The 26,348-nt window shown below is 52.7% G+C and overlaps 1 protein-coding gene across 5 annotated transcripts in view; it reads left to right on the top strand.

The window, feature by feature from the left end:
- BRPF3 (bromodomain and PHD finger containing 3) overlaps positions 1–18,264 on the top strand; it is a 38,709-nt gene extending 20,445 nt beyond the window's left edge. For 3 of the 5 annotated variants that reach the window (XM_059701851.1, XM_059701853.1, XM_059701852.1), the window contains exons 9-13: positions 1,582–1,675; positions 5,537–5,634; positions 8,882–8,979; positions 12,727–12,881; positions 16,057–18,264. In XM_059701851.1, coding sequence (XP_059557834.1) covers positions 1,582–1,675; positions 5,537–5,634; positions 8,882–8,979; positions 12,727–12,881; positions 16,057–16,240 — 629 coding nt within the window. In that variant the 3' untranslated portion in view covers positions 16,241–18,264. Of the gene's footprint in view, positions 1–1,581; positions 1,676–5,536; positions 5,635–8,881; positions 8,980–12,726; positions 12,882–16,056 lie in introns of those variants that run through there. The other 2 variants (XM_059701854.1, XM_059701855.1) reach the window with 2 other exon arrangements.
- The last annotated feature ends 8,084 nt before the right edge of the window (positions 18,265–26,348 follow it).

The following is a 26,348-nucleotide window of genomic DNA, read 5'->3' as shown; positions in this document are numbered from 1 at the left end:
AGGCCTGCTCTTGGTTGTTGCTCCTCATGTCTCTCTCATGTCCTTTTATGTGGTGGCTTTGGGCTGTATGGCCAGCACATGTTATTTCTGCTTTTCTCTCTTCCTTCCTATCACTTTGTTACCAGTAATACAATACCTTCCCTTCCCATCTGGCCCAAGCTTTGCTGTATTAGGGGAGTAAGTTGGTATAGTCAAGAGCTTGAGGCCTGCAGTTAGGCAGACCTGAGTTCAAATTCCGTCTTCTTACCAGCTCTGCATCAAAGTAATTAGCTGGGGCAAATTGAACAGGCCGTTTCCTTATTTCTAATTTGGGGCTAGTGACACCTGCTCTGCAGGGCACAGCCAAGCAGCACTGAGAACACTGCGTTAAAAATGACAAGTCCTGCTACTGGGAAGGTGGACATCAGGCTCACCCAAGCCCAGGGGGCCACTGCTCGGGGATACCGCTAGCCTGTTCCTCCTCTAGTCCAGCTGCCCTATGCTCGGGAATGCTTCTGCACACCCTTCTTTGACCCTCATGAAAACAGGTATCGGTCCTTTACAGATGAGGCACCTAAGGCACAGCTGGCTTAGTGACTTAAATTGAGGTCAGTATTAGAGGCAGAGGTAGGTCAGAGTCCAGCTATCTTGGCTCACACCTGCTCTCACAGGTGTGATGTGCCTTACAGTTTACTGGCCAAGGTGACATAGAGCTCTGGACTTATCCCTCTGACCTGCAGCTCTCTGGATTGTGGTTAAGAGTTGGGGAGACAGGAGAGGTGAAGCCTTCACAGCCAATGAGAGTCGTGTCCCTGAGATGAGCAGGTAGTCTTCATCTGCCTCCAAAGGGCTGCCTGCTGTAAACAGACCTCCTCTCATCCATACTTAATAGCATCCTCCGTGAGTGAGAACATATCTTCCCAGAAGGGAGGCCAAGGCTTAAAGAGGAAAGGGGGCCTGTACTTAAGAGCCCAGTTAGAACCCAGGGAATGCTGACTCCCTGTCCCAGGAAGGGCTGGTCTGCTTTGTTCTGCGGAAAAGGCCCCCATCCTCAAGTCTGACAGGCCCTGCTAGATATCTCCAGGCGCGGTTACACAGCCCTTATCCTGCCCCAACCTCCCTGACGCCATCCCTAAAGAATGAAGCAGCTGTTGCCAGCTGTGTCATGGATAGGGTGTGTGAGTGTTTATCTGAAGAGGCCAGGCGGGTGGGCTCCCCAAGAGGCAGAGGAGACTCCCTGATAATCAAGGCTTGAAATGGAAAGCAGATCCAGGGACTTGTAAGCCAGCCGGAGTGGGGGAAGTCTTGGTATTTCCCTTTGTAGCCAGATGACAATAACGAGTGAGCTGTGTTTTCCTTACAGTAAAACCAGAGGAAGGGAAAGAACACAGTGTCTGCTCATTGCCCCCGCCAACATTTCCCCCAAATCTATATCAGATTCTACCACCCAAGACCATTTTCCACAGGGATGGGCACAGCCATTCTCCACCCCTCCTCGCTGAGCCCTCCTGTGGTGGCCATGCTGTAGCGCAAGTTGGGGGTGGGGGCGGGGCGGGGTGGGTGGGGCGCCGCACACAGGCTCACGCGGTGTGTCCTTGGCAGGTGTAACCAACGGCTTCGGAAAACACACGGAAAGCGGGTCTGACTCGGAATGTAGTTTGGGTCTCAGTGGTGGACTGGCATTTGAAGCTTGCAGGTAAGAACACTTGTCCCCAAAGCTTCACCACCTCTCCCTTTACTCTCCGTCTGGCTACAGCTTGAACCTTTCTGCTTATCTCAGATGTTTTCTTCCCCAGCCCTGCTATTTCCTGAGGCCTCTCGTCTGTAACTGGGAGCTCCTAGGAAACAGCATGACCCTTGACCCTCAGGCCTGATCTGACTAGGAGGGGAGGGGTGACGCTGATGCTTTAAGGCAGCGGTTCTCAACCAGTGGGTCGCGACCCCTTTGGCGGTCGAACGACCCTTTCACAGGGGTCGCCTAAGACTATCCTGCATATCAGATATTTACATTACGATTCATAACAGTAGCAACATCACAGTTATGAAGTAGCACCGAAAGTAATTTTATGGTTGGGTCACGACATGAGGAACTGTATTTAAAGGGTCAGAAGGTTGAGAACCACTGCTTTAAGGGTTTGTGGAGCTGAATTTGGCTCTAGAAAGCAGGCCAGCCATATCTCTATTGCCCAGAGAAGTTAATATTTGAGCCAATCCTCCACCTGTCCCCCGACCCACTCAGATAAACCAGCTCATTACAGACATGGTTTCACCCTGTGCCTTTTGGGTCGTCATAGTTATGGCCCCTTTAGAGGTGTGGTGTGGGGATAAGAATGAGCTGATAGGAGATTTGAAATTGCCTTTTATTAGCCAAAGGTCCCTGCTCTTTGTTGAGCTGGGGGGTGAGTTTCTTTTCCCATTCTTTTACCTGAAGGGAGGATTTCTGATACCAGAGCCTTAATGTTTCTTCTGCATGCAAGAGTTCCTTGAACCCCCGCTCTGTCTTGAGAGCTGTACGAGGAACCAAGGAGTGTGGGACTCTTGGAAATGGGCGACCCTCAGTGCCACAAAGGCTGACCTCATGGTCCCTCCATGTGGCTCCTGAATGGATTCTGCGTTCAGAGCAGGGGAGATGGTCCTGGGAATGAGCACCAGAAGGCTGTGTGTCTGTGCTTGAAGCACCGCCAAGGCCGGTGGGGTGTGCGTTCTGTTAGGTGCTTGTTCTCACCTGGCTCCTGGGCTCCTGGTGGGCCCATGGGAAGCCCCCTACCCCTTGGGCCTGGACCGGTTCCCGCTGCTGCAGGCCCGGCTTTCAGTGGCTCCTTTGAGGTGTCCCTCCCCACCAAACCTCAGAGCTGCCCTTTCTTACTCCTTCCCGTGCTGCCCTCTAGAGATATGGGGGGGGGGGGGGGGGGGGGAAAGAACACCGTTGTCAGAGAAGAGGCAGTGATTTCAGGCTTTTATAAGATGCTTCTAGTCTGGGCCTGGGGTGGGGTTCCTGACTCCCCTCAAAGACATAGCGCCTGGAAACCCAGTTCACTGGGGGTGGGGTAAGAGTGTCCCTTCCGACACCTTGACTAAAGGTGGAAGGTGTGTTGGGCTCTTCCCTCTGTGAAGGGCACTCTTCCCAGCTCTGGACAAGAAGCAAGCCGGCCAGGCTGCAGTGTGCTTGCTTGAGCAGACCTCCAGTCCAGTGCTGCTGGTCTCTCTGGGGCCCTACTCAACATGGAAACTGTGCCGTTGGGAGGCATTTCCTCTTTAACTCAGTGGCATTTCAAGGTTTAACACGAGATTCAGGGGCTCTGGCTGCCAGGGTTTTTTCTTAAATTTTTTTTTCTATTCTATGGTGATAAGTACATAAAGGACAATCATTAACTCCATAATCATATAATCCCAGAATTAGAAAGAACTTCTGGTCACTAATCCCACCCCACCCGCCATGTGCCCCTTGGTTTATCTGTCCTAATGATTTTCTGAGCAGGTTAGGGCTGCACCATCTATCTCTCTATCGGTCAGTACTTCAATTATTAATTGAGCACCTACTATGAGCCAGGAACTATACTAGGGACTGATAAGGTGTCTGCTCTCATGGAGCTTATCTTCTGAAGGGCAGAGTTGAATGCTAAACCAGGAGACAGAGTAATTATAGGTTGGGTTGTCTGCTTAGGCCTGGGTAACGTGAGAGAGAGGCTGAAATGCAGGTGATGATGATCAAGTCACTTGTGCTTTTTTCTTTTCCTTTTTTAAAATTTATTGGTTGATTTGAGAGAGGTAGCAGGGGGAGAGAAGGGAAAGGGCTGGGGCAGAGAGAGAGACAGACAGAGAGAGAGAAACTTTGATTTGTTCTGCTTATTTATGCATTCATTGGTTGCTTCTTGTATGTGTCCTGACTGGGGATCGAACCTACAACCTTGGTGTATCGGATGAAGCTCTAAGCAACTAAGCTACCCAACGAGGGCACACTTGTGCTTTTTCCTATGAAACAGGAAAATACCTAGTTTTGGTGTTGTAACCATTTTCTTGAGCTTATCCTTCTCAGCGCTCATCATTTAATAGTACATTAGTAGTTTATAATATTTAAAATGAGAGATTAAAATTTACTGTCCTTCATATAATATGATAGAACTGCCACTTATTGAGTGTTTGGTATGCGCTGTATGTGCACTTCCTGGGTGCTTCCTCTGTATTAATCCGTTAAATCCTCACAGCAACACATGGGGGACACAAGTATCAAAGGGGTTGAGTAACTTGCTCAAGGTCACAGAACTATTGAGTACAGAGCTGGGTTCTGAACCCAGGAAGTCTGGCTCCCCAGTTTAATCTCTTAACCACGTTGTTGGGCCCTCTTCTGTTGTATTTGAAGATGTCTTCTCAGATCCATGATGTGAGCTGGGAGAGGCTTTCCTAATGAAACTACTAGTACCTTACATTTTATAAGGCCTCAGAGTCTCTGGGCTCAGTGACAGATTTTTGTGGGGTGAGTGGGAACTGAAGCCTAAATGTGAATTGGGTGTTCTTTGTGTTTTTCCAAACAAGCCTTCATTTTGACTGGCAGGAAAAAAGCTCCCAACCTACTACTCACTGAAGGATTATGATTCATTGAGGTCTGGTTGTGCAGGTGTCCTGTATTTGACATGATAGAGACAGTTACGATTCGATAACCAGGAGCACCTGCTCGCAGCCAGGCCTAACCCTGGCCGCCTCTTGTCCCACCAGAGGTCTCTCAGCATTTCTGTCCTTCTGCAAATGGTTGGCCTGTCTTTTAAGCATTTTTTTAGTTGAAAAAATTATATAGTGGTAATATTTTTTTAAAGTTTGGATGGAAAGAAAGCCCTAGTCAACATTATTTTTACCAGACTCCCAACTACGGTTGAGCATTAGAATTGCATTGGGAGATACTTAAAAATACTGATGCCTCTGTGGGTTCAAGTTATACCATTACTCTGGTATTACTGTTCTCATTTTTGCTTATTACCTTTAGTCTTTGTCTAATTTTTTTTTTATCTCCTTACAGTAGCCATGTTAAAAAAATCCGTCTTCGTCTAAGAAAAATTCACATACATAAAGTGACAGTGAGAAGTGGATTTTTTCCCAATTTAAAAATGTCTTTTCTAATTAAAGATGTAGGACATGGCCTTTATAAAAAATTTGGGGAAGAGGCAGATTTTTATACCTCTAAAAAGTAAATTGATTTCTAAAGAACAAGCAATATGAGCCACAGAGCAAAGAATTCTGGGCAGATGTGAGGTGGGCCTTCCTCAAGTTGCCTGGGATGAGCTTTGCTCTGGATGAAATCCAAGGCCCCAAACAGGGAAGCGGCGAGCGGGCATGTCTTGCCAGGGTCAGTCCTTTCACATGGATGAAATGGTTGCTCAAAGCCTCACGGGAACTTTCTGAAATGTATCATGGCTTAGTGTGAGTTTTCAGGGGAAGGTGAGAAACCATTCTCTTGAAGGGTTTATGCAGCTCCACTCCTGTCAGCCATTAGAGAATAGGAGTGGGGATGCTAGTCATTGAAATTGCTCGTTTCTTCCTCCTTCCTTCCCTGCTCTGTATGCAGTGGTCTGGTGCCCCCCAAACGCAGCCGTGGGAAGCCAGCCTTGTCTCGAGTGCCCTTCCTGGAAAGTGTGAACGGAGACTCTGACTACAGTGGCTCAGGTGAGGAGCAATATACAGATGGATTTGGGGGGTTGGGGACAGGCCTTCCAGAGAACCAGCTCTGTGGTCTGGCTAGACTGTGAGCTCTTCGAAACCCTCAGGCACTGGGCAGGGTCTTCCTTCCCAGGTCATTCATAATCATTTTTATTTCCCCCCAATTCCTCTTACATTTGAATTGGTAATATATGCCCATGGTAACAAAAATCATCAGAAAGGTATAAAGGGTGTGAAATGAAAAACCAGTGCTCCCCTCCCTAGGACAACCACTGTTGGCAGTTTCTTTCGTCTTTCCAGCTGTAACCCTTACACACACAAGCCAAGACGCCCGGGTACATGTAGGAGGGTGACGAGAGAAGCCTGCTCTACATGTGCCCCCTAAACCAGGGCTGGGGCTGCTGGGCCCGCAGGCCGTGTAAGGCCTGCAGATCATTTCGGCTGGGCCAGACAAGGCATTAGGAGTGAGTTAATTAAATGTTTGACCAAACATAGCAGGCTCATTTGTAAGTTGATAATTTTGTAAGTGGCCCTTGGCAGAAAAAAGTTTCCCTGCCCCTGCTCTAAACCACGCTTTTTGTTTTCAGTCAATAATATATCCTTAGAGACCCTTCTGTGGGTTTTATCGTCTGCCTAATGTCCCATTATAGCGGAGTGCATCATTTACCCAGCCAGCCCTCTACAGATGCACATTTTGATTGTCTTCACTGATGTGCTATAATCAGTGTTTCAGTGAGCAACCTTGTGCAGAGATCATTTTGTATCCGTGGGGGGTGTATCTATAGAAGTGGAGTGGCGGTATTGAAGGAAGTGTGCATTTGTCGTCTCGGCCAATACTGCCTGTCTTCCCTCCCTGGAATCATCTGTGACAGCCTGTATCCCTGAGTCACACATGTGACCTGTCATTTCACCTGATCCAGTGCTTCCAGCCTTCTCATGACACACACTGCAGCTGGTCCAAACGTGTGGGTCTTTTCTCCTTAGACAGAGGGGATGAAGGGCGGGGCGGGCCAAAGGACAGGCCTGGGCGCTGCTCAGGACGAGCAGATGCAGAGCGGGCAGTTCTCTGAGCACCTGTCCGCCCGCCTGGATGCCTGTCGGTAAAGCTTTCATCAGGCTGCAGGGCTTTTCTTCTCTTTCCTTTTCCCAACCGCGTTAGCTTCCCTTGGCTTCCCTGTTTTTCTTGTATGTGTTGATGAATGCAAGCCTGCGTGTTTCATTACTGTCCGACTGTCAGCACCCAGGAGGCAAGGCTCCCGTCTAGATACAAAATTAGGAGAGGATTGTGCTTCTGCTGGTGACATTTTGATATTTTATTCTTCTTTTTAAAACCACATACTTCTTAAAATGCAACTGAAGGAAATTGACCTCCCACTGTTTCATCACCTTAGCATAGTTGTCTTCATTTCTGTGTTGCCTTCTACTCATTTCAGACGTTTTTAACAAAACGCTAACCTAAAACACATGCTCTTCTGTATTCTCCCTTTTTCAGTGTTTTCTTCATATCAACATAATCTTTGTGTGTCTTCATCATTAGAACAATGTATTTTTCAATCAGTTCATTATAATTAACCCTTCAGCCCTAGCTGGTTTGGCTCAGTGGATAGAACTTCGGCCTGAGGACTGAAGGAATCCTGGGTTCAGTTCCGGTCAAGGACATGTACCTTGGTTGCAGACTCCCAGCCTTGGTTGGGGTGTGTGCGGGAGGCAACCAATTGATGTGTCTCTGTCACATCAATGTTCTCTCTCTCTCTCTCTCTCTCTCTCTCTCTCTCTCTCTCTCTCTCTCTCTCTCTCCCCCTCTCTCTCCCTCCCTCCCTCCCTCCCTCTCCCTCTCTCCCTCTCTCCCCCTCTCTCTCTCACTTTCTTCTACTCTCTCTAAAAATCAATAGAAAAATGTCCTTGCATGAGAATAAAAAAAAGATTAAAAAAAATTTAGCCCTTCAATTGTTAGACACTTGATTATTTCCAACTTTATGCATAGTAAACCGATATTTTTGTTCAAAATCTTTTTATTTGATTTTAAAGTTATCTTCTTCGACTAAGTTTCCAGGGAAGGAATTTACTGGAGCAGATGGTTCATACATTTTTTGATGGCTCTTGAGACTTACACCAAATTACATTCTGGAAGGATTGGCTGGTCTGCAGTTCCCTCAGCCTGCCTCTGCGGAATTGGGTGTTATTTTGTTGTTGTTGTTGCTATTTTATTGACTCAGTAGGTAGAAACAATACCTCATTATTAGTAGTACATTTTAAAATCATAAGTGGGGGTGGTAATGTTTCCTTAGAAACATAATTTCCACTCTGAGATTTGGGCCTTTTCCCTTGGTTTCCCTGATTATAGTTATGCAGAGGGGATGGAAGCTTCTCTGTGTGTTCAGATGCTTTTGTAAAGCGCCCACCCATGCGTGCTAGTGCATTGGGTGCAGAACAGAGGAAACTGAAGAGTTGTGCCTGCCTCAGGTGGGACACCGAGTGTGAAGTTTGAAAAAAGAGGCAGGGGAAGGCCCTGCAGACCTGGTTGGCCCTGCTGAGTGCTGTGATCCAGGTGACCTGTGGCCAGGTGCGCCCGTGTCAGAAAAGAACTCACTTAGCAAGTGGTTTTACTGCGAAGTCTGTCCCGGGCGTCTTTTTCCATGAAGCCTCCATCATGAGGACTCCACTTGGAGGTCCAGGGAGCAGTCTGTGGCTCTGCCTGAGCTGCGTGATGGTTCTTCTCCCCGGGGCCCTGGTAATGAAGCAGTTATATTTTTCCAAGGAGCGCTATCCAGAGGTCAGCAAAATTTATAACCTGTTGCCTGTTTTTGTAGGGCCCATGAGCTAAGAATGGTTTTTATGTTTTCAGGTGATTGAAAAAACACACCAAAAAAAATGATATTTTGTAATATGTGAAAATTACAAGAAATTCAAATTTCAGTTCCAAAAATAAAGTTTTATTGGGCTACAGCCACACTCATCTATTTACAGATTCTCTAGGGCTGCTTTCTTGCTGCAAAGCAGAGTTGAATAGTTGCAGCAGAGACCATGCGGTCCACAAGCCTAAAGTATTTACTCTTGGCCCTTTATCGACCAAGTTTGCCAACCCCTAATCTGGCCAAAGAATTCCGAGGAAGGGCCAGGGAGGGGAAGGGTGGAGGGGCTGTTTCTGACTCATTCCTAGGCTGCCCCAGTCAAATGGAGACCACAGGCAGGCCTCCGGGGCAAAATTCCAAGTCCCCTTTGGGCACTGTCTCCTCCCCTCCCCCACCCCCAGGCAGAAGCCTCCTGCTGCCCTTTGAAGACCGCGGAGACCTGGAGCCCCTGGAGCTGGTGTGGGCCAAGTGCCGCGGCTATCCCTCCTACCCCGCCTTGGTGAGTCTGAGTCCCCCCAGATGCCACCCTCCTCCCTCCTACCCCGCCTTGGTGAGTCTGAGTCCCCCCCAGATGCCACCCTCCTCCCTCCTACCCCGCCTTGGTGAGTCCCCCCAGATGCCACCCTCCTCCCGCCCCTGGGCTTATCTGATTGGATCAAGCCATCAGAGTGTGGTGGGAGTCAGGGCGCCTTCCAGCTTTGGGTAGGTCAAACCAGCAAGGCTCCCAGCTTGGGAAAACAGAGACTAGAGCTCTTAGGAATTTATTTGCTAATGCATAAAACTAATATGTGCTCATTGTAGAGAATCTTAAAAGCTGCTAATCATACTTAGATGTTTTATTCAACATTTGTCATGCTAATTCTTGAAATACTGAGGAAGGTATGGTTATTTTCATTTTTAGGGGGAAAAACTGAGGATCCATTTGTTACTCATGTCATTTAGCTATTAAGTGGCAGGGTTGCAATTTGAGGTAGAGCTTAACATGTGTGATGCCTGTGTTCTGAGCCACTGAGTTCAAAATCACCTATAGTCCCGTCTGTTCAGAGATGACCTTGGTGTATATCCACTTAGTCCTTTTTTGTTGTTCAACGCATAGGTATGTGCATATGTAAGACCATGGTCTATTTAACCTCCCTTTCACTTAACAGCACACCATGCACTTGCATGACTCATGCCTTCAAACACTCTCCCTCAGTATCGCATTAATGACTGCATTGTCTTCAGTCCTGCGCATGTACTTACCTTATTTTAACCATTCCCTCATTGCTCATTTAAGTTGTTTTGGCTTTTTCACTCTGATAAATAACCAGCAAGAAATATTGTAGTTTTGCCTTTGTACACACCCCTGATTATTTCTTTACAGGGAATTCTTAGGAGTGCCTTCTTGAGGCAAAGTCGATACAAATTCTGATACAAATTGCCAGGTTGCCCTTTAGAAAGTTCCAGTTTATACTCCCACCAGCAGTAGCTAAAAATTCTATTTTTTATGATGTTGATTGCTATTCTTAGAGCTCTTTATGTATTGGGGAGGTCATGTCCATCTGGCCCTGGAAGATGCTGCTTCTAACCTTTGGGGCTTGTCAGAATCGTCCAGGGGAATTTTTTAAACAATGCAGATACTGATGGTCCACCTCAGAACTACCACAGTAGACTCTCTGAGGCCAGACTGACAGGACTATTTCTTAAAAGCTTCCCAGATGATCGGTAGCCAAGTTTGAGAACCACCACCAACCTTGTGTGTGCACACGGAGCTCACTCATATGTGTGGCTCTTTCCAGCAGCCTCTTAAAGGAGGGTAAGATCCTTACTGGACAGGCAAGGAAACCACAGCTCCGAGGCTATACACCTTGCGGGAGCCCTCCTGGACCCCAGGTGGCCAGCCTCACTGCCTTAGCAGTGGCGGGCGTTGGAATCCATGCTGTCATCCGGCCGCTGAGGAGGCTGGGCCCGGGGCTGGCCTCCCAGTGCTGTGCCCTGCTGCTCCTGAGCCTCACAGCTTAGTCCCTGGAGAAGTGATCAAGGCTGTGCAGCTTTTGTGTTTTTTAATGTCACTGCAAAAAAAGCCACTAAAACTAATCTTTTTTTCCTAATTACCTTTCCTAATTACCTTTTCTTTCGTGATTAAAGAAATTCAACCATCGCTTGAATCCAGTCACCTGAACTCAGCCTGTGTTATTTTGGTTTATACTCTCCTGTGCTTACTTAAATGTGTACAGTTGACCTTCGAATAACATGGGTTTGAACTGTGTGGGTCCACTCACTCTTGTATTTTTTTTCAATAAACACACAGCTGGCCCTCTGTAGACCCAGGGTTCCCATCTGCAGATGCAGAGGGCTGACTGTACAAGGGACTTGACCAGCCTCGGAGTTCGGTAACCACAGGGGTCCTGGAACCAACCCCCATGGATACCAACAGACAAATGTAGTTAAGTTTTGGGGGAATCAAAAGCTATACTCAGGTTTTCAACTGCACACGAGGTCGGCGCCTCTAACAGCTGTGTTCAAGGGTCAGCTGTACTTGCATCCATAGTGGGTAGACAGTTTTTAAATTAAGGATTTTTTAATGGGTTTTGCTTTTCTATAAAGTAATGTATCTAATCATAGTAGTTTTGGAAAAATAGAGAAAAGCCACATAAATCCCCACCATTCTAACAAGCCAACTGTAAGCATTTTGTGTTGTTCCTTCTGTTTGCTGTTTACATATTACAGTTGTAATAGTGAATGCACACATTTATTATGTTAACGTTTATCACAAACTTTATTTCCGTGTCATTTGACATCTGCGTAACATTTGAGTGAATGGACCGGCATGTGTTCCTTTGGGCCCATTCGCCTCTGTCTGCTTTAAGAAGGGAGCAGAGCTCTCCTTGGTGGCAGCTTCCCGACTTTGCTCCGGCCGGGAGGGACATTCCTCACTGTCCACCCACCGCCCATGAGCCACGTGGCTGCGTCAGGGGAACATCAGTCATGGAGGAAGCTCAGGAGGCTTGCATGTTGGCTTCCATTAGGCCCCTGAGCTTCCGTCCCAGGAGGGACAGACAGGCTGGCAGGTGGAGTTTTGACCAAATCACGCAGCGGGGACAGGGTAGGTGTGGTTCTTCCTGGGAGTAAACTCTTAACCAGAGCTCCTGCTTTCAGCTGCTTGTCTCGGAGGGATGTAGAGAGGCTGGCCGACACCCGAAGGTAACGAAAAGGGCGGTTTGTTGTGGAAGAGGCCCTGGGACAGGGCTAGCAGCTAAGGTGGCTCCATCTCTGGAGAAAGCTGCTCCCTGAGTAGGTTTCCAAGTCCTTCTGGCCTTAGCACACGCAGTGGTCAGCCGGTTGCCTGGAGGAGGGGCTGTGTGCGGGCAGTGGGCAGCAGAGGCCCCAGCGGGTTCAGGTGCTTGGGTTTAGGCCCAGCCGTGGCCTCAAGCAGCCACAACTCCTTCTGTGCTTGGCTTCCTCTCAGCTAATACCTGTCCGCGACTTCTCAGCATCAGCGAGAGGAGGAAATGAGCTGGCCACGTGTGACTAATGAGGAGCTTGGTGGCTCTGTTGGTGCTCCATGGCGCCGGAGAACTGTGGTGGTTGGTTACCGGGCATTTCGCTGAGCCCCTGCCCTGTGCCACATGCAGCCTTGAGGATGCATTAGTCCAGTGGCCCTGGGTTCAGCCACACCATTGTCCCCTCCCCAGCAACCCAAGCTCAGTCTCCCTGCTTCTCTCTTATCTTACGTGAAGGTGGCACAAACGTTCCTGGTCCACACACCACGGAGAGTTATAGTCAGACAAGAAGGCAGTGGGTAACCAGAGGCTGTTAGGCTAGAACCAAAGGCTGGCCCCTGCTGAGGCAGAACCTCTTCATAGCCGGGTGTCGGGGAAGGCCCTGAGCATCTGCAGGGTTCTAAGGAAAAATGCCTCCCCTCCCCTCCCCTCAGGGACACTGGGAGGAAGGAGTCTGCCTGTCTGCGCTGGGTATCAGAGACACCCACTCCCCGAGGCTGGGCTCCCATCACTTCTGTTTCAGCTCTGGGCCCTGACAGTTCAGGGAGCAAGCTTCTCCCTCTTCTGAAGGACTGGGGGCAGGGCCAGAGGATTAGGCCAGCGAGCTGGGGAAATAGTCAGCCTTCATTTTGGGGTGCGAGGGTCGTGGGAGAAGCTTACCTCTGCCTCTTGGTTGTGGGTGGTTTGGTGGTTAGTCCTGGGGCGGGCCGCCCTGCTCACCCCGTCCGCCTCCCGCTGAGTGCCATCTCCTTTCCTGCCTCCAGATCATCGATCCCAAGATGCCCCGGGAGGGCCTCCTGCACAATGGCGTCCCCATCCCTGTCCCCCCGCTGGATGTGCTGAAGCTGGGAGAGCAGAAACAGGCCGAGGCTGGAGAGAAGCTCTTCCTTGTCCTCTTTTTTGACAACAAGCGCACCTGGTGAGTGGGTGCTGCTGCTGGGAAGGTGCAGAGTGCAGGCTGAGGGCTGTGCAGAGTCTGCGTTGCTGAGAGATGCACAGAAGTGCAGGTGAGGCGCTACCTGCCAGCAGCTGGCCTGCACTTGCCACGTTAGTAGCACTTAGTGTTCCTAACAACACTGATTGGTAGTGTTAATAGTAACTGTGGCCAGACTCCCCGGGAAAACTCTGACATGGCAATTTGATTCAGGAGGCTTACTGGGGAGAGCTGTGGGGATGAGGGACCCAGCATTGGGGGGAGCTGTGGGGATGAGGGACCCAGCATTGGGGGGAAGCTGTGGGGATGGGGGACACAGCATTGGGGGGAGCTGTGGGAATGGGGGACACAGCATTGGGGGGAGCTGTGGGGATGAGGGACCCAGCATTGGGGGGAGCTGTGGGGATGAGGGACCCAGCATTGGGGGGAGCTGTGGGGATGAGGGACGCAGCATTGGGGGGAAGCTGTGGGGATGAGGGACACAGCATTGGGGGGAAGCTGTGGGGATGGGGGACACAGCATTGGGGGGAGCTGTGGGAATGGGGGACACAGCATTGGGGGGAGCTGTGGGGATGAGGGACCCAGCATTGGGGGGAAGCTGTGGGGATGAGGGACGCAGCATTGGGGGAGCTGTGAGGATGAGGGACCCAGCATTGGGGGGAAGCTGTGGGGATGAGGGACCCAGCATTGGGGGGAGCTGTGGGGATGAGGGACCCAGCATTGGGGGGAGCTGTGGGGATGGGGGACACAGCATTGGGGGGAGCTGTGGGAATGGGGGACACAGCATTGGGGGGAGCTGTGGGGATGAGGGACCCAGCATTGGGGGGAAGCTGTGGGGATGAGGGACGCAGCATTGGGGGAGCTGTGGGGATGAGGGACCCAGCATTGGGGGGAAGCTGTGGGGATGAGGGACCCAGCATTGGGGGGAGCTGTGGGGATGAGGGACCCAGCATTGGGGGGAAGCTGTGGGGATGAGGGACCCAGCATTGGGGGGAGCTGTGGGGATGAGGGACCCAGCATTGGGGGGAAGCTGTGGGGATGAGGGACGCAGCATTGGGGGAGCTGTGGGGATGAGGGACCCAGCATTGGGGGGAAGCTGTGGGGATGAGGGACGCAGCATTGGGGGAGCTGTGGGGATGAGGGACCCAGCATTGGGGGGAAGCTGTGGGGATGAGGGATGCAGCATTGGGGGGAAGCTGTGGGGATGAGGGATGCAGCATTGGGGGGAAGCTGTGGGGATGGGGGATGCAGCATTGGGGGGGAGCTGTGGGGATGAGGGGCGTGAGGGACCCAGCATTGGGGGGAAGCTGTGGGGATGAGGGACCCAGCATTGGGGGGAAGCTGTGGGGATGAGGGGCGTGAGGGACCCAGCATTGGAGAGCTCTGGGGATGGGGGACCCAGCATTGGGGGGAAGCTGTGGGGATGAGGGGCGTGAGGGACCCAGCATTGGGGAGCTCTGGGGATGGGGGACCCAGCATTGGGGGGAAGCTGTGGGGATGAGGGGCGTGAGGGACCCAGCATTGGGGAGCTGTGGGGATGGGGGACCCAGCATTGGGGGGAAGCTGTGGGGATGAGGGGTGTGAGGGACCCAGCATTGGGGAGCTGTGGGGATGGGGGGCACAGCATTGGGGGGAAGCTGTGGGGATGAGGGGCGTGAGGGACCCAGCATTGGGGAGCTGTGGGGATGAGGGGCGTGAGGGACCCAGCATTGGGGGTAAGCTGTGGGGATGAGGGGCGTGAGGGACCCAGCATTGGGGAGCTCTGGGGATGGGGGACCCAGCATTGGGGGGAAGCTGTGGGGATGAGGGGCGTGAGGGACCCAGCATTGGGGAGCTGTGGGGATGGGGGATGCAGCATTGGGGGGAGCTGTGGGGATGAGGGGTGTGAGGGACCCAGCATTGGGGGAAGCTGTGGGGATGGGGGACGCAGCACTGGGAGAAGAAAATGTTGAACTGTGGTGCTCTTGCCATAGCGGCTTCAGCTGGTCTTACGGGAAGCTCTAGAGCTGGGCGGCTCGTCAGCCTGTCAGAAATTGAGGCTGTGCCTTTGTACCCCCAGGCCAGCTAGTCCTTGAATGCTGGCTGCCCCTGGGGAGGGAGGGACCTTGGGCCAGGCAGCTCCCTCGTGGTAGGTGATTCCTGGAGAGAACCCAGCTGAGAGCTGTCAGCTGCCGCACACCCAGTGGCTGCAGGAATTCTGTCTCAGTCCTGGGCCAGGGGCTGGGCCGCAGGGCCCACTGCAAGACGTGCCTGCTCATTGCTGGTGAGCACTTCAGGCTGCTCTCAACACCAGGGGGAGCTTCACCTTTGCTTCCTTAGAATGAGGAGGTAGGAGGAGCTAGTAAAAACGGTAATAATGATGAAAATAGCTGCCATTTATTGTGTTTACTCAGTGTCCTTAATGTGAATTACTTTGCATTTATCCTCATTTATATATTCATTGGGTTTCTCACCCCCCGCCGCCCATTTTGTAGATGAGGAAAGCCAGGGCTCCACAGTCAAAACTAAGATACAAACTCAGATCTGACCTGAAGGATGGGCTCTTAGCCACAGGTTAGATTCACCTGGTGAAGTACCAGGTTCAGGCCCCCCAGGGTTCAGTTTATTAATGCCCGGCAGCAGCCCCACTTCCTAGCAGAGCTCCCTGATTCCGCAGCAGGGCGAGCCCGGAGCCCTCCGATGGCTCAGCCAGTCCCAGAGGTAGCACATGGGCCTGTCCTAGCTCCTGCCCCGACTACCTCCTAAGCCAGGGGTGGGCAAACTTTTTGACTCGAGGGCCACAATGGGTTCTTAAACTGGACCAGAGGGCCAGAACAAAAGCATGGATGGAGTGTTGGTGTGAACTAATATAAATTCAAAGTAAACATCATTACATAAAAGGGTACGGTCTTTTTTTTTTTTTTAGTTTTATTCATTTCAAACGGGCCGGATCCGGCCTGCGGGCCGTAGTTTGCCCACGGCTGTCCTAAGCAGAGAGAGCAGAGAGGGGGCTGACAGCAAAAACAGGTCTCCTGGTGGCCTCCTTTCTGAGGTGTCCCAGTCTGCCTCCTTCTGCCTGTCCCTTCCCCACTATGCGCTGGTCCTGGGCAAGCAGGTGCTGAGGCTCCCTCGTGGGACCGACTCACCAAGGCCCAGGCATCTCACTGTGCTTGTATTTTAGGCAGTGGCTTCCGAGAGGTAAAGTCCTGCCCCTGGGCGTGGAAGACACCGTGGACAAGCTCAAGATGCTGGAAGGCCGCAAGACTAGCATCCGCAAGTCGGTGCAGGTGGCCTATGACCGAGCCATGATCCACCTGAGCCGCGTCCGAGGGCCCCACTCCTTCGTCCCCTCCAGCTACCTGTAAGGGCGGGGCCAGCCTGGCTCTGCCTGCCCTGCCTCTGTCCCCTTCATAGCAGGCCAGGGGCTGCCTGGGCTGAGGCCCCAGTTTTGACAAACTGCATGGTCCCCCTGTTGGGCCTACTGTGTGCCAAAAACTCCCGCCTGAGCTCCCTCAGGGCTGGTCCACTGAAGAACCAGTTAGAAGTAGAAGCAGCTGGGAGGCCCAGCGAGGAGAGGGACCTGGCCTCAGGAGGTGGGTCCCGTGCTCTTTAGGGTGTGCGGCCCCTCCGCCCCACTCCCAGGTAACCACACCTCAGGTGAGCGAGGCGCTGACATTGACCCCAGAGGTGCTGTGGATACACTCGGGTCCCGTGGGGAATGTCAGTGAGCTCACCCCGCCCCCCCAATCCTCCACCCATTCTCACACCTCTTCCCTGTCCCATCTGCACCTCCGCCCAGTCTGTCCCCTATTCCTTTCCTTTCTCTTGTGCCAAACTGACAGAAACCATTACCAAATCGGTCTTCGTGTTTCCCTTTGAGGCCAGCTGCTATGCTAGGTGGGTGCCTCCGCCTGGCTCCTCGGGGCCCAGAACAGAGGCCAGCCTGCCACTCGGGTGACCCCTCCACCAGCACATGCCCCCCGCCCCCTGCGGCTCCCCCTCCCGCTGACCCTTACATCTGCAGACACCCAGCTGTGAGCTCTTCCCCCTTGGATCGAGGGGGGCCTCTCGTCCTCGTCCTGTCTGGCCAGCAGGCAGGCTGAGGCTGGGCGGCTCCTGTCAGCAGACGGGCTGGACGGGTGAGTGTCCACCTGCCCACTTGGAGGTTGAGGTGGCGCCCGTCTGCCCTTCCTTCTTCCTCTCCGCTCCTCGGGGCTTTTTGTTTTCTGCAACAGCGGCCTCTCGCCCCGTCCACCCCATGGACAGCGTGGTGCCTGCAGTGCAGTGTCTTCCGGCCCGGGCTCCGCCTGCCCAGCCTGGCCGCCCCGCTTCCCAACTCCAGGGAAGCCTGCACTTTTGTTTCAGACCCTCTGCCCTCCCTCTTCCTCCTCAACCCCCCCCCCCCCCCAATCACCTTCTTAAAAACGGAAGGAAAAAGCTGTGAAACGGGAAGCTGACTGACAACCCACGACTTTCAGAGGCTTCGATGTTCTCTGGGTGTTTCCTCTCACCTCTTAGGCACCAAAGTCTCGGGCCAGGGTGCAGGCCACTGATTACCATGTTGATTTTTAACCTGACGTTCTTTTTAATTGTTTTAAATTTTTCATAGGGGAGTTTTGGAAAAAACGAAGTCACTGGGGAGATTACTGCCATTTTTACACACACGAGTTTTTAAAAATACAATCAACCAACCACCACAACTTCTTATACATTTGGGACACGAGCCAGAGTTTTAAAGGGAAGCAACAAAACTATAACACCAAGGATGGGGTTTGGCTTTTGTACAATACTCAAAATACAATGCAGCCTATGGCTAGGGAAGGACACGGTGTATATAATTGTAAAATACTGCTCTAAATTATTCAGGCCTCTAGTTTCCATGACTAGTCCTCCATTGTGTGGCTGAGTATTTTAAGTGCACACAGTGTGGTATTTAAGGAGCCAGTGCACCCCTCTCCCCAGGTAGTCAGTCGGCTGTGACTCTGTGACCTTCGTCTCAACCTGTGTTGTAAGATCTCGGGGCTTTCTCTATTTCTCCTCTTTCTGTGTGTATCTCTTCCCTCCGACACTCTCTCTCTCTCTCTCTCTCTGAATCTTTCTCTGAGTCTCATTTTGAAAACTGTGCTTTTGGAATGGGAAACGGCTCAGATCCTGCTGTGGCGTGGGGCCTGCGTGCCCCAGTCGCGTCTGCTGTGAAGCACACGATGCTCTATTTATTGTAGAAAGTGACTTTATTTGCTTTCTAGAAGTGTTTATAACAGATGGTATAAGAGAGGTAATAAACAGAAAATCTATGCTTGTAAAGAGTACAAAAGTTAATTTTACCTACTATAATATGACTGTCTGGAATTATTTTCTCTCTGAGAAATAAATGTTCTAATGGGCAGCAGTTGCTGTGTCGGTTGGTGTCATCTGTGGGCAGCTGCACCGCTCTCCTTAACTCCCCGCCTGCCCTCCTCAGGCCAGTGCCGTTAGGAATGGAGTTGTCTAGCCCGGCTGGTGTGGCTCAGTGGTTGAGCCTTGACCCATGCACCAGGAGGTCACCTATTGGATTCCTGGGCAGGACATGGGAATGTGGGCCCAATCCCCAGTAGGGGGCATGCAAGAGGCAGCCCACTGATGGTTCTCTCTCATTGATGTTTCTCTCCCTATATCCTTCCCTTCCCCCTAAAAATCACTTAAAAATAAAAAGACTGGGTTTGTCCAGCTGCTGCAGGCTCCCAGCTGGAGAGGGAGCCCTGGGACGCTGTGTGGCTCCCAGGCCTCAGGGCCCTGTGGCTGTGTGCCTTTGGAGCACGTGCTCAGGCAGTGGGAGAAGGGCCCTGTGGACATCAGCCCCTGTCACACCTCCTTTGTCCATTAGGGATCCTCGAGCCAATTGGGTCTTCCTTTTGCAGATGAGGAAACCTACCACGATTAAAAGACTTGTCCACCGCCGGCCAGCCAAGAAATGGTGGCAGAACCCTGGGAAGGACCTGGCCAAGGCTTTTCTGCGGCTGCACTCATGCCAAGGCCATGCTGGCCTGTTGTGTACCTTTCTCCCCCTCAGCAACTGTGGCTCCAACATTTCTGAGAAGGCACATCCTGGAGAATAGAGCCGGGGGTTCCCAGAGACAGGCTGCCGGGGGCTGGGCCTGGGGGCTTCTCCCCACCCCCTGCTCGGGGCCTGCCTGGCTCCTGTGCCTGTCTCGGGGACGGCCAGAGGACACGGGCCTCCTGAGCCCCTCCACAGGACCTTTGGAATTCTTGACATTGAAGTCACTAAAGTGTGAATGTTCTCAATTTGTTGTAACACTAACAAAGTACAGGCCCTGGCTGGGTGGCTCAGCTGGTTAGAGCGTCGTCCCCAAGGTTGCAGGTTCTATCCATGATCAGGGCACACACAAGGATCAACCAATGAAGCACAGTGAAACAGCAAATTGGAGTCTCCCTCTCTCCCCTCTGCCTTAAAATCAATTTTTAAAAAAAGTTGATTGTGCTCACAGTCCTTATACATGCTGGGGGTGCAAAGCTACCCTCCAGGATGCTACATCGCAGACAACTCAGACGGTGGGAGAGAGGTACCATGTTTGGTTGAGGGAATAAAAATTTCAAAGGAATGAAGCCTTGCCCTAACCGGTTTGGCTCAGTGGATAGAGCGTCGGCCTGCGGACTGAAGAGTCCCAGGTTCGATTCCGGTCAAGGGCATGTACCTTGGTTGCGGGCACATCCCCAGTAGGGGGTGTGCAGGAGGCAGCTGATTGGTGTTTCTCTCTCATCGATGTTTCTAACTCTCGATCCCTCTCCCTTCCTCTCTGAAAAATCAATAAAATAAAAAAAAGAATGAAGCCTTGAAAAAAAAACTGGGGTTAAAAATCCCTGTTTATAAATTAATATTTTGAATTTCAAAGGCAATTTAGAGCAAAATTACAAGCTCATCCTATAAAACAATTTGAGAACCAAGTAAAGGGGAAATGACCAGGTGGGTGGGATTTCAGCGGCAGGATAGAGAAGGCGGTGTCCATCCAGGAGGTGCTGAAGCAAAGGCAGGGCTCAGGGACGTGATCGCACATTCCAGCTAATGACCACCTCGTTCGTCAGGAGAGGAGGTGGCCAGGCGTGCCGGGAGCACGAGCCCTGTCATTCTGGCTGGGTGACCGCAACATGGTCTTCGACCTCTCTGCCTCTCTCGGAGACTGACTTAATGGGGCCCTAAGGCCAGGGTGGGGCATTAATGACTCGGGCTTAGGCGGCAGCATCCACTGAAGAATTGGAGCAGGAAAGAGACTTGACTGGACCTTGGCAACTAATTAGAAATCAGAGTAAAAAAGATGGAATATTATTAAGACAGGGCCTCAGGGCGGCTGGAGAGAGCAGCATTGGGTTGCAGGAGGAGGGAGAGTTTTGTCTTTCTTTTTTTTTCTTTAATACAGTTTTATTGATTTCAGAGAGGAAGGGAGAGGGAGAGATAGAAACAGCAACGATGAGAGAGAATCAGTGATCAGTATCGAGCCTGAGAGACCCAGCATGTGCCCTGACCGGCAATCCAACAGGTGACCTCCTCGTTCATTGGTTGACACTCAGCTACTGAGCCACCTGGGGCCGGGCCAGGAAGAGTTTTGGTTTTGATGAGTTGGCCTACAGGGCATCTGAGAGATGTGGGGGGCACAGGAGCCCCCTCCAGGGCAGTGACAAGATGGCCAAGGAGAGAGGGGGAAGGGCAGACCTAAGGACATTTAGGATGGAGAGGGTGCCCGCAGGGGGGTCTGGTCGCGGGAGGGCCTCACACCGCATCAAGCTCTAAGATGTAGGCCTCGCTGAGGGCAGGTCAGACCTGCGGTCACAGCAGAAGAGGCGGTGCTGGATAGAACCCTGCATTTTCTACTCTGCAGGCCCACGACTCAGCCCTCGAGGTGAGCAGAAGGGTCCTTATTAAGGAATTTTACCAATGCTGAGATTAATGTTTATGTACCCGAGACTCACATATGATATTGGAGCACATGGGAGGCACTCTGACCAGGAACAGGAGCTCTCATTTCCCTAGCAAGGTTGGCCACTTCCAAGAATGTGTCCGTTTCCCTTTACACCAGAGTGTGAACGTGCCTTTCACATGGATTCTCCCGACCTGGTTAGCCCTGAGCTTCAACTGTGAGAGGAGAGGCATGAGTGGGGAACTGCCGGGCTCCGGGAGGGAGCTGGAAGGCGGGGCCCATCCACCCGGGTCTGCAGGCCCCCCTCCCTTGGGCACTGAGTGTCCACCGGGGGCCTGTAATGCACTGAGTGTCAACATCTGGTCCTGCCTGCTGCACCCCGTCTGGCCTTTACCAGAGCTGGGACAAGGGAAGGGGGTCTTTGGGGGATGGAAATGGTTTCCCCAAAACCGGGGGCAGAAGTTGCTGCCTCAGTGTGCGGTGGGACGTGGGGCGGGAGAGGTGTGTGTCCGCTGGCCGGAGCTGGAGGCGAGCTCGGTGCCCTTCTGCTTGCTCTCCCCCTTCAAGGGTGGCAGAGGGCACGAGGGGTGGAAAGGAAAGAAATATATATAAAGTATGCTAATATGTTATTAGTATATATGTGTGTGCTGGTATTCTCTACAATTTTAATATTCTTAAGAGGGCTGGGACTCACAGGCACACAGAGTAGAAAAAATTAATTTTCTATAGTTAATGTACTATAAGAGTACTATATACTATTATAGTAATAATACAGTTAATGATACTGTATAAAGCATTGCACACTTGAAAGTGGTTCAGAGAGTAGTAAATCTTCTCATCACAGCAAAAATTTGTAACTATAGAAGGTGATGAATGCTAACCAGACTTACTGTGGTAATCATTAGGCAACATATACAAAATAATTATGTTGCACACCTGAAGCTAATAAAATGTTGTATGTCAATTATACCTCCATTTTTTTAAAAAGTCGGTTGTCCCCAAATCTCAGCAGGGTGGTTGTGTTGTTATTTCAGAGAGTGCTGTGCGTCCCTGGCCCGCTGGCTAGGAGTGGCGGGTGTCCGTCTAACTCCCTCACTTCTGAGGCGGGGGCTGAGTTCCTTCCTCTCCCCTCTGCTTTGTCCTGGCCCCTTTTGGGGGACACAGAGGCAGGATTGGGGATGCAGCTGATGGTTCCGGCTGGGCAAGGGGGCAGGGTGCAAGGGGGCTCGGGGGAGGGCTTCCCCCAACTTCACAGTCTAGAAAGACCCCTGAAGGATTGTATCTGAACCGTTCATGAAAGATGATTCAATTTGTTCTTTGCTATCCAATTTGGGGAATTTTTAAAAGAAGTGCAAAGGAGAAACTAAGATGATCCTAACCACCCAGAATAACTATTCCCACCATATTAACGACATTCCTTACAGTCCCTTGCTCTGTCTAGAGCACGCGTTTTAGTTTCTCAAATGGGTAGCTGAGAAGCAGCAGCTCTGAGAGGCTGTCAGCTGTCAGTCATCCCTGCAGAAGTGTGTGTGTGTGTGTGTGTGTGTGTGTATAATATTTTTTTATTGATTTCAGAGAGGAAGGGAGAGGGAGAGACAGAAACATCAATGATGAGAGAGAGTCATCAATTGGCTGCCTCCTGCACATCCCACACTCCTGGTTCATAGGTCGATGCTCAACCACTGAGCCACACCAGCCTGGCACTGCAGAAGTTCTTGGCAGGACTGGAGCCCAAGGCCCAGCACTGCCTCTGTCTAAGTTTGACTCATCCTCACTTGCCGTGTATGGTGAACTGGGTTAAGCCAACCTTTACTTGTTATTACTTTGTTCCTCCCAACCTCTGCCACTTCGTTTTACTAAAATATAGATAGCCTGGCCAGTGTGCTCGGTGCCGCGTGCTGACCCCGCACCAAGAGATCTCCTGTTGGATTCCCCGTCAGGACATATGCCCGGGTTGTGGGCTCGATCCCCAACAGGGGGCATGCAAGAGGCAGCCGATAGATGTTTCTATCTCTTTCCCTCTCCTTTCCTCTCTCTCTCTCTCAACTCAATAAAAACATATTTAAAAAATAAAATATAATCTCCAGCAGTTGAAATTGAACAGGAGCTATATATCTCCATCCCAAGAACTTTGCTATTGGGGTGCATTTCCATGGAAATAAGTCCTACCCCAAATTCTGCCCCTTGTTCAAAAGTCCCCAGACAAGAATGCCTTCAGAGGGCCATACCCTTTCTCCTCCAGTTTGAGAAGCTCTGGCTCTTTGCCCTCAGGTACAGCCTCTGGCACCTGCATGGCCCCCAGCGCCTGCACAGCCCCCAGCGCCTGCACAGCCCCCAGCGCCTGCACAGCCCCCAGCACCTGCACAGCCAGCCCCCAGCGCCTGCACAGCCCCCAGCCCCCAGCACCTGCACCGCCCCAGCACCTGCACAGCCCCCAGCACCTGCACAGCCCCCAGCACCTGCACAGCCCCCAGCACCTGCACCGCCCCCAGCACCTGCACAGCCCCCAGCACCTGCACAGCCCCCAGCACCTGCACCGCCCCCAGCACCTGCACAGCCCCCAGCACCTGCACAGCCCCCAGCACCTGCACAGCCCCCAGCACCTGCACCGCCCCCAGCACCTGCACAGCCCCCAGCACCTGCACAGCCCCCAGCACCTGCACAGCCCCCAGCACCTGCACCGCCCCCAGCACCTGCACAGCCCCCAGCACCTGCACAGCCCCCAGCACCTGCACAGCCCCCAGCACCTACACAGCCCCCAGCACCTGCACAGCCCCCAGCGCCTGCACAGCCCCCAGCGCCTGCACAGCCCCCAGCGCCTGCACAGCCCCCAGCGCCTGCACCGCCCCCAGCGCCTGCACGGCCCCCAGCACCTGCACGGCCCCCAGCACCTGCACGGCCCCCAGCACCTGCACAGTCCCCAGCACCTGCACAGCCCCCAGCACCTGCACAGTCCCAGCACCTGCACAGTCCCAGCACCTGCACAGCCCCCAGCACCTACACAGCCCCCAGCACCTGCACAGCCCCCAGCACCTGCACCGCCCCCAGCACCTGCACAGTCCCCAGCACCTGCACAGCCCCCAGCACCTGCACAGCCCCAGCACCTGCACAGTCCCCAGCACCTGCACAGCCCCCAGCACCTGCACAGCCCCCAGCACCTGCACAGCACCCAGCACCTGCACAGCCCCCAGCACCTGCACAGCACCCAGCACCTGCACAGCACAACACGTCTAAGGGGGAGACCAGCAGCCAGCAGTCAGGGCCGGGGCAGGAGCGGTGGACTTTAGGCCTGGAATATTATTGTTGCTTTAGACACAACCTTACATATAGTGATTAAGGTGCACAAGCCTTAAGTTTAATCTCCATGGAGTCTTACATGTGTCTCCATCCAGGAACCCACTACCAGCTCCCAATACAGAGCATTTCCAGGACCCAGAGAGGAGCTCGGGCTCTTCCCATCACCACCCCCTCCCCGGGGATGGCTGCCGAGACTCCTGTAGGCGCTGAGCGGGGTCCCCCGTTCTGGCCCCTCAGGCAGGGGGACCAGGCAGGGTTCCGTTCAGCATTACGTCTCTGAACTCCCTCCCGTTTGGCATGTCGCTGCAGTGTGCCTTGTGCTTGCTGCGTGGCCGCGCACCGCATAAGCTCACTGGAGTCGTGGGCCAGATCCGGCTGGGCTCTGGTGGAGAGCACTGCTGGGAGCGATCTGGTCTGTGTCATTTGGTGGACACAGGGGTGGCCCCAGGAGCAGGATTGCCAGGCCGTGGGGCAGGTGTGTGTCCAGCACAGCAGGCGCTACCGAACAGTTTTCCACTGGCTGCGCGCGTCCAGCGGCTCCGCTCCGCGCCAGCACTCAGTGTCGCGGCCCGGCGTGCGCTGCAGACCTGCTTGTTGAACGGCTCCTCTAAGCTCCGTTATACCGCGCGGCTCCCCTCTTCCTTAGCAACTGCACTCACTCCTGAAGTGACTATGAGCCGCAAGGTGCTTTCCAATGGGGGAGCCCCCGCTGCGGGGGTGGGTGGGGCGGGAGAGCTGCCCCCGGCCCCCCTCCCCATCCCACCCCCTCAGCGCCTGCCTCCGCACCACAGCGCCTCCAGGTCCGCACGGGCGCTGAGGGGAACAAGGTAGTTCTTAGTTCGGAGTAACACAGCCCTCCTGGCCCCTCCTGGCCCCTCCTCCTCGCCGCTGGCCGGTGGGCTGGGGGGCTGAGCCCAGCACCAGGGGCCCACTCTCTTCTCCAGCCCAAGCCCCACCACTTCGTCCTGAGGCTTCCTAGCCACAGCACCCCTGCACCCGGGTCCCGTCCTTCCCTGCCGCTGGCTGGTGCCCGGAGATCCCTTGGCATCTCCTGCCTTTGCCTCTCACGGCCATGATCCGGGGGACAGGCCTGTGACCCTGCTCTCCTCTGAGTCATTGGCGTCCCAGCGAAACAGAGTGTGGGCAGCAGAGCAAGGACCCTGGGGCCCTGAAGGGAGGAGAAAGAAGGATGAAAGGGCCCGTTTGTGGGCTGTGGGCTGACCTCGGTGACTCAGGCACATGTCAGTCATCGGGGATGGAGGCTCAGAAGACTCTGAAGCGACTTCAAAGGAATTGCTCAGATCCCCGTGGGGTGAAGGCCTGCGATGAGAAGGCGGGGCCAGGGAAAGAGCCAGCAAGCCTCGTCCGGGAACAGAAGACTGCAGAGCCAGCGGCCCCCCGCCCCCCCACCTCCCTGACGCTGCTGGAAGCGGCCTGTCCTTGGCGTCCTCAGGCAGGAGCAGTCTGATCTGGCCCAGGGCACAGGACACAGGCTTTCCTGGGCTGGCTGGAGGGCTCCTGGCTCCATTCAGTAATACTGAGCAGATAAAATGCCCTCCCGCCTCCTCCTCCCCTGAGGGCTCTCCTCAGTGGGATGCTGGTCGTGCCCTTTTCTCTTTACAGTCCTGCCACAGGTTTATATCACCGTGTAAGCAGTATTGTGTGGTCTCACCTTTTTGGATGTTGAAGAGAAGAAAGTGTCTATTACATAAAGTCTTCTACAACTTCCTCTTTACCCCCCCCCCCCCCCCCACCACACACACACACACACACAATTACAGATTCAGGCATGCTGGTGCGCAGCTGCGGTTAGTTCATTTCCACTCTGGTATGGAGTTCCTTGGACTACGATGGCACGTCTAACTTTTTGTTGCACTATTTAAGGACATTTGGGTCGCTTCCAATCTTTGCTTCTAGAAACAGCGCTGGTGAGAATGTTCTTTTTTCTTTCCAATTACAGTTGACATTCAATATCATATTAGTTTCAGGTGTACAGTATCGCAGTTAAACATTTATAACTTACAAAGTAACCCCCCCCCCATAAGTCAGGTACCCACCTGGCACCACACACAGTTATATAACGTCACTGACTATGTTCCCTCAGCTGCACTTTACATCTTCGTCCCTGCCAATTTGTACTTCTTAATCCCGTCACCATTTCACCTAGCCCCCTAACCTCCCTCCCACCCGGCAACATCTGTTCTCTGTGTTTATTTTGATTGTTCATTTATTTTTATTGTTTGGATTACATATATAAGTGAAACCA

This window comes from Myotis daubentonii, chromosome 6 (assembly GCF_963259705.1).
Source record: "Myotis daubentonii chromosome 6, mMyoDau2.1, whole genome shotgun sequence".
NCBI classification, from domain to species: domain Eukaryota; kingdom Metazoa; phylum Chordata; class Mammalia; order Chiroptera; family Vespertilionidae; genus Myotis; species Myotis daubentonii.
Note: the sequence above shows the minus strand (reverse complement) of the source record. Positions and strands in the feature narration are given on the sequence as shown.